At 42.3% G+C, this 14,861-nt stretch overlaps 2 protein-coding genes across 2 annotated transcripts; one reads left to right on the top strand and one right to left on the bottom strand.

The window, feature by feature from the left end:
- Positions 1–536: 536 nt before the first annotated feature.
- Positions 537–4,268, top strand: fkrp (fukutin related protein). Its single transcript, XM_075473425.1, has one exon. The coding sequence runs from the start codon at positions 1,275–1,277 to the stop codon at positions 2,871–2,873; it is 1,599 nt and encodes a 532-aa protein (XP_075329540.1). The 5' UTR covers positions 537–1,274; the 3' UTR covers positions 2,874–4,268.
- Positions 4,269–4,849: 581 nt separating this feature from the next.
- slc1a5 (solute carrier family 1 member 5) lies at positions 4,850–14,550 on the bottom strand. The gene is made up of 8 exons (XM_075473423.1): positions 13,874–14,550; positions 9,806–9,848; positions 9,610–9,678; positions 9,337–9,503; positions 8,620–8,853; positions 8,248–8,442; positions 8,024–8,158; positions 4,850–7,922 (listed from the first exon to the last, which is right to left on the bottom strand). Exons 1-8 carry the CDS (start codon positions 14,404–14,406, stop codon positions 7,682–7,684), a joined length of 1,617 nt encoding a protein of 538 aa, XP_075329538.1. The 5' UTR covers positions 14,407–14,550; the 3' UTR covers positions 4,850–7,681.
- Positions 14,551–14,861: the final 311 nt, after the last annotated feature.

Raw genomic sequence — 14,861 nt, 5'->3', positions numbered from 1 at the left:
TCCTGCCATTTTGTGAGCATTTCGCTGGGACTACAAAAGTTATCCAAAATTATCTATCAATCTGCTTCCGGTTTCAATCTAATTTCTATTTTGTATTAACTTCTGCTACATCGGCAAATATACTTTTTTTTTTGCCAAAACAAACAAACAAAAAAATGGAATAAAAAATTATTATTCTCAAGCTTTTTTAAAACAATATAACAAGTTTGATATGCAACAATTTTAGCCCGAAAAAAAGATAATTGAACAAATTACTCTGCTTGTGGTTACTTTTGTTCTACACAAAACACGAACCTTTGGTACATTTGGTACAATAAATTCTATGCAAAAATGTCAATTTTTAAGATTATTCAGAAACATGATGTCTGAACATTAAAGCAAAAGAACTCGAGCGACTTTGAAATATATCAATTAATTTTCTTTGTTTTTTCTTTTTCTTTCTTTTTTTAGTTATTCTCATGTTTGAAGAGTGCACCTTTATTCTGAAGGAGATTAACCGGAAGTCTTTCTGTTGCTATGGCTAACGGAGAGTAAAAACATGTTAGCATGTTGCTAAAGTCTTGCAGGAGGACTTCATGACTGGATATTTAGGCTTCATGCGAATGAAATACCCTAAGTTGTGGTGTTGTATTTTTGACGTTGGACAGTCGATTAAAATTTAAAGTTATCAAAATATTCAGCAGATAATGCACATTAATATCTGTATTTGCTGCGACGGATTCAGACGGGTTTCTCCTGTTCTACCACAGCTGGCTGAAATAGACGCAGTGAAATCGAATGGTTGCTATGTAGCTTGCGTCGCTGCGTCTGATAATTACTGCATGATATGAGGGCCCTGCGTCCTGCAAAAGTTTTGCATTTAGTCTGATATATATTTAAATATTATATACATATATGTATATATATTCAAAATGAAGGTGAGTTGTGACTAGCTTGTTTTTATCGATTGATTCGGCAGAACCTGTTTGTGGCTTGGATCATTTTAATTTGACTGCTAAATATTTCAAATGAAGAGTAGATAGTTTAATCTTTCCTTTGTGTCACTTCAAAGTACCATGAGATTTGTATGATGCATTCAAATGGAATTTACACAGTCGACGTTCAGAGATGAGGTTGTGCAACTATGAGTAAAACACTTTTTTTTTTTTTTTAGTTTAACGCAAACTCGCAATCGTCTACTTTTAAATACACGGGGACCCAAGACCTGGCACTGGATGTCTTTATTGAAAATTAGATTCTTCTTCTCAAAACAGGCTGGAAAGTAATCAGTTGCCATGCGTATTAGTTTCTGCCAGGGTCTGTTAACTGGTGCCATCATCCTCAACCTCCTTATTCTCTATTATGTATCTCGGGCCCAGCAGCAAATGATGGAGAAGAGGAAGGAGCTTGGCAGGGGCACGAAAAGGGTTGTTCTGCCAGCCTCTGGTCTCGGAGGAGGTCGTCTAGGGGTAGTTGGAGGGGCTGGAGCTGATGGAGGGGTTGGAGTAGAGGGACGCAATCGCGGCCCACGAGTGACCATTCTTCTTCGAGAGTTTGAAAATTTTGAGAATTATGTTGGGGATGTGGCTAATTCCTTCCTTCATCAGCGACCAGAGCTTCCCTTCCTTGCTGTGGCTGACTCGTCTCCATACCCTCCGCTGGTGCTCCCTGAGGGCGCTCGGCTTCTGGTGCTCTCCCCAAGCCCAGACCAGCCACCTCAAGCTCACAGGCCGGAGTTTCACGTGCAGACGGAGTTTGTGTTGCTGGTGCCTGATGGAGTGGACCTGGAGCAACCTCGTGTTTTTGAGAGGCTTATCAAAGAGTTGGAAGGTGAGGGCGGAGGGCCTGTGAGGCTGGTCGCTGCACCTGTGCTTGCGCGATCTGCTGTGCAGTGTCTCCATTTGCGGGTGAACCTCAGAGAGTGGACAGCCACCTATTCACCGGCTGCCTCCGGGAGCAGTGGGAGCGTGTGTACGGCATTGCAAGGAGATGCAGTCGTGCTCATTCGCACCGAGGATCTTTTCAACCTCTCTGTTCCTCTGGGTCGGCCGCTCTTTTCAGCGCTGTTCATCCAGACTGTCTTGAGAGGTTGGAAGGTCAAACTGCTGGAAAGCCCCTGCTTCTCTGCAAACCACCGGCCACTCTTCAGCTCTGCGCACAACCAGTGGAAGGCTGACACTGGACTGAAGGAGGCTACAGGAAAGCTCATGAGGAGCTTTGGTCTGAAGCGCATCCTGCTGCCCGAAGGGAAGGAACAGTGGTATGGCTGCAGCAAAGAGACGCCTCGGTGCTTTGGCACTGTGCAAGATGACACACCAGACTATCTTTATCTGGACCGCTGGACGCCTCCTTGCTGTCTGCGAGCACTAAGGGAAACCACCAAGTATGTTATCAATATCTTGGAGAGCTCCGGTGTTCGCTACTGGCTGGAGGGTGGCTCTCTGCTGGGTGCCATTCGCCATCAAGACATCATCCCATGGGATTACGATGTGGACCTGGGTATCTATCTGGACGACGTACCCAACTGCGACCACTTAAAGAACCTGGACTCGGGCTCTCTGGTCGATGCTAATGGGTACGTGTGGGAGCGTGCAGTGGAAGGAGACTTTTACAGAGTGCAGTACAGCGAGGCCAACCACCTGCATGTCGACCTTTGGCCTTTCTATTCACGCAATGGTGTAATGACCAAAGACACGTGGACAGAGCACAAACAAGATGTGGAGTTCCCAGAACACTTCCTGCAGCCGCTGGTGCCCATGCCTTTTGCCGGCATCACCCCCTACGGCCCCAACAACCACAGAGCCTTCTTGGAGCTTAAGTTTGGAGAGGGGGTGATAGAGAACCCACAGTACCCCAACCCTGCAAAAAAGAGGCTGGACAGAGGCAAACTGTGAGGGATACTCACAAGCTTTTTTTTTTTTTTTTTTTTTACACTGTACTGGTATTTCTTTACCCATAAAACTATACCTCATATGGTTTTCTTTAAAAGATGTTGCCAGAAAATGAATATATGGTGCCAAAATGACTGCATTTGCTGTTTTAGCAGACAAGTGACTCATCACATGGTCACGTGTCATGGACCTGTTTCAACACGGGGGGTTCTTTAAATAGTCAAGGGTACATTGAGCTGCATAGTTTACTCAATGTGTTGTACAATGTAAATATTACTACTGTAAATATCGTAGGACTAATTTAAGATAAAGTATTGTGTTAAAAGTCTCATTTCAGATTGTCTTAAGCAGGATTTAATGTACTGTACAGAGTTGTGTTTGAGTAAGTGTCTTTTTACGATCTGTGGACGGCCTCGTTTTAAACTGACTTCTTTCATTCCAGTTTTGCACAGTTTATGAATGACTGTTAGTGTATCTCGAAGCCGTTTGGTACCAAATTGGACATATTAGGAAACAATTGGCCCCCGGGGATAAATGTGTAGACGTGCAAAAAGCTCCCCAACTGTCACAGAGAGAAGTCCGAATGAAAGACACAAAACAACCTAAAAACCACCCAGATGTGATTTAATTGCACAACGTCTTGCACATTTTATTTTCATCATTGTATGTGAGGTTTTTAGGAGCGGGGGTACAAATCTTGTGAGCAAAAATATTTAAATTTAAATTTTTTTTTTATTTTACTTGGTCAAATTCTTGCCATTTTGTGTCTCTTGGCGTTTTTTGTCTTTGCTGTTGCCTGGTTATTTTGGTTACAGGGTTAGGTTGTTTCCCCGGCTCTTCTGTGTCGTTTAGTGTCATATTTGAGGGTTTTGTAAAAAAAATGAAAGTAAAATGTGCATGAAATTTTTATAATTCTGTCGTGTTAGTGATATAACTCACATTATAAGAACTAATTTAAAAGACCAATGCTGAGAAATTATGAAGCACGTTTCCTGTCCGTTGCCACTTTTTGGGGTTACATTTTATGTGGATATCTCATGTACACCTCTGTTCCTTCGCCCAATCAAATTTTGGTTGTTTTGTGTCTCTATATAGGTTGTTGATTTACAGGGATAAGTCCAGGGGTGACCTGTGCCTAATTCAGTTGTCTGAGCTTACATCCATCTCGTGAAATAAATTTAAAAAAAAAAAGCACACAGTCGATCATCCTGTTATGGAGAAACCTAGCTCTGTGAAGCCTCGGAATATGAAGTCCTACATGTGTTACCATTACGACCACAAACCCATTTACTGAAATGGAATTTCATTTCAGAAGATTATTTGAAGAAAAGATTTGTTACAAAAATGATGCTGTAATTGTGTGGTTCACTCCATTTAAACGAGCTGGTGAAATAAAAGTGTTGCTGTTTCACTGCATCTTCGGTTAAAGACTTTTGCCAAAGCCATGCAGAAACACACACACAAACACACGCCGCTGTTCTAACTGAACACTAGATGGCACCACACACTTAATATTGCAGTACCAGGGGGGGGGGGGGGGGGTAGTATTATAAGGCTGAACAAACAGGAACATTGCTCAAATAGACATTGCGGACCAGCCCAGTAACGTTAGGACACTTCCTGATTCTACATGTGCAGAGATTACTGCCAAACGATATATATCCCTAGAGGTACGTTTACATTTCTGCATACAGACCCAGGACCGCCAACTGTGTTCATAAATGGCCTGTCAGTTACACCGAGCAAATGAGAGGCCATCTGCTGTTATTTTTAGATGTAACGACTTAAGGCACACAGCACTTTAACCATGTCTAACTACTTGCGCGATCCTAAAGTGTAAGGATGACACATCTATGGAGATCTATGCCGGCAAAGTTGTACGACTTGCAGGCTTCAGTGCTTGTAAATTAAAAAAAAAAAAAAAAAAAAAAAACACACACAAGGAACATTTAAAAAGAAGCAGGTAAGAGCCAACCAAATAATAATAATAAAAAAAGCTTTTAATGCTTTGAAAGCTAATGACTGGACATTCAGATGGTGACCAGGAATTTATACCCACATTGTATTCAACTTATTTTAACCATCATGAGCAAAACACAGGAGTTACATGATTGAACCGGACATCCTCGTGGTGCAAGATTTCAGAAAGGAATGATAACATATTTACTATCGAGCACTTGCAGCACTTTCTCATGACACTTTTACAGGAGAAATGGTGCAACTTCACCTCTGTAGAAAGAAACTTTTTTTTTAAAATGCACCAGAAAAAGGTAGGTCTCCATAAAATGATTACGCCGACTTCATTTCCACTTATGACACATGAAGATATGGATGGAATAGAAGCAGTTAGTAGTGCAACTTAGTTGCAAATAATAGTATTATTACAGCTTTACATCTTATTCCTGCTTTTTCCACACGGTCTCACAATTTTCCATCACATGAAAAATAGAAATCCCCAGCCCACAAACTGAAAACAAGATGGAGAAATGGAACATGAACAATAATAAAAACACTGTCCAGTTGTTATGACAAGACTTGAAGCCAGCGAAAGGCCCATTTTCACTTACCAGATTGCCATAGTGGCCAAAATAAGTCTTTGGATACAATTAGAAATAAATACTAATTAAAACAAATAATTATAAAAAGCGTAAAAGCAGGCGTAGAATCCAATTTTATTTTTTTTTTTTAATTGGCCAAACTAGCTAAAGCTTCATTAGGTGGAGTAAAAAAAAAAATTTGCCAGAAATTTACTGCTGCTATTCTGATCAAGTAACATGCAGAAGTAGTTCCTAATCTACAGATTCAGACATTTTACAACAGCAAAGATTCCTCATTGCTGGGGGCCCGACACACAAGCAGCAGCATGTGTAAAATTGGGGCTATAGGGGCTAAAGAAAAAGAAAAGTTATTCGATGTAGCGGCCTCCTTCCTGCTTGCTGAGTCTTTAGGATTTTTGGTCTCCGAGCTATTAAAGGAGAGTTTAAGGAACAGTTTTTGGACCAAAGTCAGACCTGAGGTTGTGTTGTGCCCCGGCTCCTCAGTGTGTCTCCTCAGCTGAACAGGCCATTAAACTAAGGGACGATGGTGAGGCTATTCATTCATCTTGTTGTGCTTTCCTATACAATCAGAACTCCAATGATCCCCATACCCCGCCCCCATTAACTATTAATTGTGCATTTTGATCAATATTATCACAGCCATTTTCATGCAGGTGTAAGGCATACAGTTGAACAACTTTCTTGCACTATTAGAAGTGTGCATCTCCATCAATGGAGGAACAGTAAAGCTTAAGATTTATATGAAAGCGACAAAAACGTCTCAACCTTATTGCAATTCGACGCAATGCAGTTCAATGTAGTACAGAGATATACTTGGAGAAATTGTTGTACCTTTGGTTCTCATGCAGAGATCAAATCCTAATTTGCTCAAAAGGAGGGGGGGAAAGTGCAATTTGTACTTTTAAAAATATAGAATCTGGCCTGGACCTCATTTTAAAACCAGTTCTTTCCCCATTTTCACTTCCTAGCTACACTTTCATATCACCCCACATATTTGACATTAGAACTTTTGGTATTGTCAGAATAAACAGTCGAGCATTGTGCAAACCTTAACCACTTTCATGAGCAGTGAAGCTGATTTCTGTCTCTACATGAAAAAAAAAAAAAAAAAAAGAAGAAACTTTTCATACTCTATACAACAGTCTTCTTGTTGGGGGGCACTGCTGGGGCTAAACAGAGCCGAATCAGACGTCCCACCTGTGTACTTCAGAGCAGCACGGCCCACTTTGCCAATTGCTTATGCCAGCATTGCCCAGAGATGGCAGTGGACATTTAAAGAAGATAAATTAAAATCATTGGTCACGATTATTGGTCTCTTTTCAAATTAATAAAAAGGCATAAGGTTTCTACAGATAACATATAAATAAAATCAGGTTTTATATAAGAAAAGACGATGCAAAAACCAAACGTATAATTCACCCAAAATGATCCTCTGCGCACTTTGCGGCGATGCAAATGAAAACTATTCCCTACCGAATTAACTCCATAGGACAAATGCTATACACTACACATAGTTTAAATACAGCACTGGATGAGACCTGCATGAAAGTGGCCATTATTCATGTAGAATAAAATGCACACATGTTGATATCTAAAGCAACCGATGAGACACAAAATATAGAAGCATTATCGCTTCATTTTCATCGGGAAGTTGGGATTCTGACTTGAATAGAAAACTAATTTATTTAAAAAAAAAAAAAAAAAAAATTAAAAAATGGAATTGAACAGATTCCATACAAAGACTATACATTATGCCAGACTGTGTGGTTGCCCTTGTCAACTTTTAAAATCAGAAACATCCGTTTTAAAACAGCTTCACCAGCAGCAGTTAGTGATAAAAACTGAGATTTGCCAAAGCTTTAGCAACAGACCAGCGCCAATGTAACTTACCCACCGTAAATAATTGTAGCATTCCTTGTATTTATAGCACGATGACACTTTAAGATCACTGGTCTGGCTGATATGAACACAACATGGTCATATGACAATAGTGTCACTTCAAAGTTGACAAGGACACCACCCCCAAAAGAAAAAAGAAAAACAAAAGCCTGGTTTTTGAATATCCCATCTGACTAGCTGCTCCCCAGAAAAGTGTTGAGGTCAGGGAGTGTTTGCATTGTAGTGTCCAATGTCCTTCCTCTCTTCTTGCACTCTTTTCTTGAGGGGCAAAAAACAAAGGCAAAGGGGGCTTAAACTTCAGGTTCTCTGCTTGCAGAAGTGTCAAATAAGTTCTTGATACCGTCAGCAGTGGCATTACATGGCAGACTCTTTTTCACTAGAAAGCACAATCTTGTCACCCTCTGCACTGTCCCTCCTGCCTCGTTTTTCAATGAGCGGCGAGTGCTCGGGGGCAGCGGCTGACAGATCTCCATCAAGCCTGATCTCGCTCAGCTCTGCTCCTCTTTCGTGTTTGGCCGAACGGTCCACAAAGAACTGCAAGAGCCCGGCTCCAAACGCATCGCCTTCCACGTTCAGCACTGTGCAGGTACGATCACTACAGAAGGAGACAACGGACAGCATGCCAGTTTAATATATCGGTGTAGAAAGCTGGCCGTCGTGCCCTAAAACCCCGTAAAAAATAGGTCGAAGACTCACACAAGCCAGTCGACAGCCAGGATCAGAGAGATGTCAGTGGTGGGAAGTCCTATTGCTTCCAGGATGATAGCGAGGGTCAACACACCACCTGCGGGTATACCTGCTGCTCCAACACTGGACGCTGTAGCTGTCACACTAACACATAAAAGTGGCAATGTCAGTTACACATAAAGACACGACACTCTGTTTAACTGGAGAAATGTTTCAGCGGCTTTCGCACTTACAGGATCGTAATGACTTGGATGAAGTTCAGGGACGTGTTGTTCAGCTGAGCAATGAAAACCGCGGCAACACACTGGAAGAGAGCAGCACCGTCCATGTTAACCGTTGCCCCGATGGGCAGGATGAAACGGCTGATGTGCTTGGATACTCCGTTATTTTCCTCCACACACTTCATCATGAGGGGCAGAGTGGCAGAGCTGGAAAAACAGGAAATAAGGGGCGTGAGTGTATGAGAGCAGAAAGTAGGCGAAAGTGGCGAGAGCAGCGTGTTTATTTTAGAACGGAACAATCACGGTATTTGAAGTCGACTACCTCACAGAGCAAAGAAGTGCGCGCGTGTGAGAGTCAGAAATAAGCAGCAGTCAGTCGAATACCTGGAGCTCGTTCCGAAGGCTGTCGCCAGAGCCGTGAATATCCCCCAGAGGAAAGTGTACGGGTTCTTCCTGGTAATGATAAAGTAGATGCCCGGCAGCACAAGAAAGCCATGGATGGCATGTCCAATCATGCAGCAGGCGATATATTTTCCAAGACTGGCAAACAGTTTGCCAACGTCCTCCATCTCCACAATCTTGCCAGCGACGAGGAACATGATACCAACAGGGGCGTACCTACAGAAAGGAAAAGAGAGGGACAATAATGTAGATCAAGTTTACTGCACAAAGGAACAGAGTTTCTTACCAATCAAACATTTCTTTCTCTGCCTCTCAAGGAACTCTTAAGAATTACACTGCATCAGTGCTGTTCTCGAATCAATAAGTAGAATAACTAAAGCCAGCTTTCAAACTTAGCACAAAGTCTGTCTTTTCATTTTCAGCCCGATTTCTAAGGAAACCTAAGCAAAATTAAGCCAACACGAGCAATGCAAGCCCCAGGAAAGCTGCTGCCTATGGATTAAGACTTACTAAAGAAGCTAGAAGAGTTATTTCATAATTTCATGACCCAGAAACACAAGAACAGAGACACAAAACACAGTTAAAAAAAAAAAAAGTTCTTGTGTTCTCCGTTTTTTGGAAATTTGATTGCGTTTCTGGTTTTAATGTTGGTGTGTTTCACACTTTTTTTTTTTAAAATCGACATACAGCTTTCCTTACCACATGATCCAGGAGACCAGCACCATGGTGGCCTCGTTGAAAGAGTTGAAGAACTTGATGAGGATCTCTCCTTCCTCGCCCAGCTTCCTCAGAGCCACACCAAACACAATGGCAAACACCACCAGACCGAGAATGTTCATCCCATCCTGGTCTTCTCCAAAGGGCACCTAAAAACCCAACATGCATGAGAAAACATGCATAAACCATCCAGTTCAGAAGCACAATTTGCAGCACAATTATGATCAAATTGACTTGGCTATTCACTTCGCTGACCTTCTCTACCGTGATGTTTGGGTTGCCATCTGTGCCATTCCTACTAACCGGCTTGTAAGAGGTCGCATACTATTTCAAAGGGAACAGTTTGTTAGTTCAGAATACTAATCTGTACAAAATCTGATTATCCAGCCACTCCATTATATAACGTCATTACGATTGTGCAGAAATCGTGGAATTAGGATCGAACACTCACCGACCGAAAGGCAGCAGACACCAGGTTGGAGGGAAATATGTTTCTGTAGACAGGGAAAAGAAAAGAGAAAGAGAGAGAACTTTAAATCCGTGCACATTTGGGAACCGGGAGCAGAACTTGAGACAAATGTTTTGGGCCTCCATTGCTTCACCACGTACAACTCCAACTCCTTACAACAGGCACCCAGTGCAGTCTAACAAAAGGCAAAAACCATTAACTGACCCTTCTGAACCGTTTCTGACGAGGTCTGCTCAACATACAGGAGTTTCAATAAACTAATGGGCCGGTTTATGTCACGGCCAAATCGAACCTTTTACCTTATATTTAACTGAACCATCTCCAGTAGTGCTTCGAGACTGTAGCCATTTTCTGTGAAACGACCATATCACATGCTTGTTCATGTGAAAACGGCTAAAGGAACTGAACCATTAGTGCAATTTTTCCATCCACTTCATGTTATGACATTAATAATTCTTCTTCCACTGTGTCCAACCGCATATTAAATCCAAAAGAACTCGGAAAACCCTGTGCCCTTGTTACCCCTGAACTCAGCTGTGTGTAATAGATTCTGAGTAAAGAGGGATTAACTTCATCAGCTCATTTCAGCCATTCATTTCCTACCATTAGAAAGAGTCCATCAGCATCATGTGATAAGAGCAGGGTGAAACTGAACCACAGGTTGTACTCTGGTTGTATGAAAAAGTGAAAAATTAATAAAGAAATAAATTGCAGCCAAGCCATCATCTAATGGTATACTATATGGACTTTAATATGTAATTCTATCAGCCAAGTCCTTTGACTTCACTCCAGTGAGTAGAGAAGGCGAACCACTGACTTATCGGTCACTTTAGTTTTGTAGAAAAAGAGTAATTTGGCATTGTATCACATGATACAATACATTTTACACACGCTGCTTTTGTAATTTCCATACAGGGCATACACAAACCACGAATATGTTAGCAACATATTCAAACCCACCAAGACTAGATTCAGCGTCCTTCCGAATTCTGTTCAGACACAAGGAAACATTTGCATTCTTGTACTCGACACATTCCCACTTGGCTCGTCATCCTTTTCGAGACAGTTTTAATAGTAGTCTTAACGACGGTGGATAGTGACCGTTCTGTTTCTCAGGAAATCCTCCAAGTTTTCTGAGGCCATTTTCATAGAATGCTTAGATTTTAGGACGCTTTCGTTAAAGAGGGCTTTAATGTTTTGCATTGTGCATTTTCCGTTCCACTACCATGGAATAGAGCTACCGTGACACTTCTACTTCCTAATCTGGCTGAGTTATTCCTGGCACAGAAAACTCATGTCGAATGAACACATCATTTTTCCAATTAAACTTCCTAAAGCAAGGTTTCCCTACACAATAAGCAGGTTTAAATGACACCACAAAAAAAAGAGAAAAGTCACTGTGCAAGTCTGACCAAAACCAGACTTTTAAAATGCATGTAAACACGTTAGTCCAACTGAAATTTTTCTTTTTCAAAAGAAAGTCAGCCAGTATCAGAAAGCGTCACATTCTACCACTGTAAAACCAACACTAAGCTGTGTGAATTATTTCTTTAAAACACAATGAACGCATGAAACTCGACGCAGAGGCTACATGCAATTAGATGGGTGTATCGTCTTTTGTTTGAGTTAAACTATTCTGACGTCTTCACAGAGTGTTGTTACACCACCCAGAGCAGAAAACACGTGGTGCAGGTCAACGTGGAAGGAGTTTTATACGCGAAAACTGTAATTGTATATTTTGTCACTAGAATTAACCAGGTATTTAAAAAAAAAAAAAAAAAAAAAACATTGACTGGTAAAAGTGCACATCTAGTGCCTCTTTTCTGCAGCCCAAGATCGATTCCAGATCAATGAACAGGTGACATAGCATTGCTAGCCATTATCAGTGTATGTAGACATAAGGCTTGTGGGAAAAGAACAAACAGGAGATAAGAAACGTAAATAGGGATGTGTAGGAGTGACTGTCATTTACTGTGTGTGCTGGGAAAGCCGTGTGGTCAACTTTCCACAAGTGTGTGTGTCCAAACAATGACAGCTAAGCATTAGGTCGAGAGTCTGTGTCTGCGAACGATGACCGGGCCGTTGTTTTTGCTTTGGGGAAATGTTCAGTTCCACCCAGTAAGTTCCACTCAGCCTTTGTGGTATGAATCCACCAGGACCAAGTGAGAGGACTCCCGCTGATGAGAGGCCTGCTGTTCAGTTAGGATAATGTGAAAACATGTGCAGCGGTGGCATGAGTCCAACACAAGATAAACATTACTCCCCTTTCTTCTTTTAAATACCCGACAGTTGTTGAAAAAAAAAAAAAAATAAAAAAAAATGTTGTCCGGGACCGATTCAAGGGAAGAAAATTGTTCTCTTGTGGAGACTTGTGAGTGAATACGCAATCTTTGTTTTCCCATGCAGCAGACTTTTGTTCTGCAAACCAGACAACAGTGTTGCAACTTGCAGATCTGCTTATGTAAAACTGTTAATCTATGAAGACCAGCCTGGCTTTTATGAACAGAAGTAAGTGTATGGATCCACATCAATTCAAATTAACCACAACTTAAGCTTTTTGTGTGCGTGTGTCGTTCTATGTGATGCACTTCCAAGGAATTACCCTCTACCCCGAACTTTTTAACTCGTTTTGTGCATCACTTTTTTTTCTTTTCACCATAAAATTCTACACGCAAAGCTTAAAACACAGAAGAACGGCACACAAACTGTGCCTCGACCGGAGGGCTGTTTGTGTGCGAGATCTCATTAATAGACTAAATTTGCCCCAACACTCGTCTCGTCTTCCTCTGTACATGCTGGCTATTCTCAGATGTTGACAAGGCCTGGTCGCTCTGCTGGAAGACAAGAGTGGAAAATCCTGGCTTTTATGGAGAATATTTCTGAAATGGGGAGAAAGGCAGCACTGAGCGCCAGACCAACTGGTCCATTAGGAGGAAAGAATTGTGAAACAGTTGAAACCATGTCAAGGAAATTCTCGGTTCATCTTGATACTCAAGTAAGAAAATCACTGGAAGGCTTTTTGTTTACCCTGCAGGATGTCAGGAAACAGTCAGATTTATGGATTTTTTTTAATCACTTTTCCACCATGTGTTACCACCGCTTATGCAACGTCAACTCTCCTCTGCTCAGTGGTGGGTAAAAACAAATTATGTTTATGGGGCAAACATGTAACACGTGGGAGCTGTTGTGGAAAATGTATCCTGAAATGAACTGCGCGTCAATTAGTCAGAGTCGCACATCTCACAACAATCTGACAAAGTTTTTTGCCAATTCTGACCGCAGTTATTTCCCCCTCCGCTCTATAGTGAATGACTTCTAACAAATGTCTCGTGGATGTGACACATTTAATGAGCAAAGAAAAGAATGTGGGGCAACTGGTGTACAAACCCAGAATATACTTAGACAATGTGCGCGAGCAGGTTTCATCCGTTCAACGGTGACATCATTAGCACGTTTGTTCTTTACGCGTGGCGTAAAGACTTCCTCGGACAAAAGTATGACGCCTGCTTTCCGTTCAGCAAACGGAAATCCGCAGAAAACGTTGTAAAGAGCGACGGAAACCGGTGTTGTGACGACTGGGGGCTGTTCACAGGAAGCTTTTCTACACATCTTTCCACTCGTGAGGGAAACGTCTTACCCACGTGTCGTTTGACTCCACGAGTTGATGAATGCGAAATGTAATTTAAATGCGGTCATTAGTAGTGGGAAGAAAAAAAAAACAAAAAAAACAAACAAAAAAAAAAAGGGACGGCTTGGTAACAGCTGGTTTTCTTGTAAGTGAAATGAACCCACGCGAGAACAGCAGCTGATGCAACTACTTGTTGTAGTTACACAGCCGGCAAAAATAAATGCGCTCCTTGCGGCCATGTGTTTGTGTGTGTGTGTGTGTGTGTGTGTGTGTGTGTTGGGGGGGCATTTTATCCCTCCGGAGTCTTTAATAATGGGCTGTGAGACTGCTCAGACTCCTGTATGTTCGACAGAGTGGAAAATATTCAGAAGCAGTGAACGGTTACACATCACAACACAGGTTTAGGTGGGGACATCACTCACCTTATCAAATCTAAGAAGGAGTCTATAACTTCTTTATGGGCCGGCATGTCTTCAACTAGATTTGTGGGTTTGTTGACGGCCACTGACCCCGGCGAAATGATGAAAGCCATCACCACCCCGATGGATGATGCTATCAGGGTGGTGACCAGAAAGAACAGCATAGCCCAGCCGCCGAGTTTGCCCAGGGCTTTTGGGTCGATGCTCGCCGCCCCGGACACCAGACTGCAGACAACCAGAGGAATGATGATCATCTTCAGAAGCCGGATGAGCAGCTCACCTGGGAAACCCACGTAAATTATCTGCGTTTTCGTCAGCTCCACGTTGCGCACGCCAAGTCCAATAAAAACGCCGACGATGACCCCGGCCACGGTGAGAATCACAAGTAAATTTGCCGACACGATTTTCTTCACCCGCTCGGAGAGCGGCTCCTGGCTGCTCTTCTTGTGGCCGCTCAGCCCGTTGGCCAGCTGCTCCTCGGCACGCGCATCACCGTTGGATGCCTTGGTTTCCTCCATGTTTATCTTCGTTGCCATTGTGTGCGTTCAAAGTTACCCAGAAACCTAAAAAAAAGTTACCCTTATCCTCAAAAGTACAAATACTTCTCTCAAGTATGTCTCAGAACTAGTGTCGGGTGTGCGCTTCCTTCTCGCTGCGAAGGTACTCGCTTATCTACCGGTAAATCCAACCCGCCCCGTGACGCAGAAAGGGCGGGTTTAAAGAGGAAACACGTGGGCTACAAACTTTTCAGGCACTCCATTAATTAAAACAATAAGCCACTGTATGTATGGCTAATGAAGATATGGTTCTTAGGTCGTCTCTTTAGTCCCATTCACCTCAGGTCGATGTTTGATGCAGCTTTGTCTCGTAAAATAACTTGCACTGGCCATGTATGGAGAGGAACACTGTGTGCATACTGTTCTTGGAAAGCTGCCACAATATTAGAGGCGTGGCTTATGAGCATTTAGCTTGACAACATGAAAAGCGTGTA

The sequence above is a fragment of the Odontesthes bonariensis genome, chromosome 9, assembly GCF_027942865.1.
Source record: "Odontesthes bonariensis isolate fOdoBon6 chromosome 9, fOdoBon6.hap1, whole genome shotgun sequence".
Lineage (NCBI taxonomy): Eukaryota > Metazoa > Chordata > Actinopteri > Atheriniformes > Atherinopsidae > Odontesthes > Odontesthes bonariensis.
Note: the sequence above shows the minus strand (reverse complement) of the source record. Positions and strands in the feature narration are given on the sequence as shown.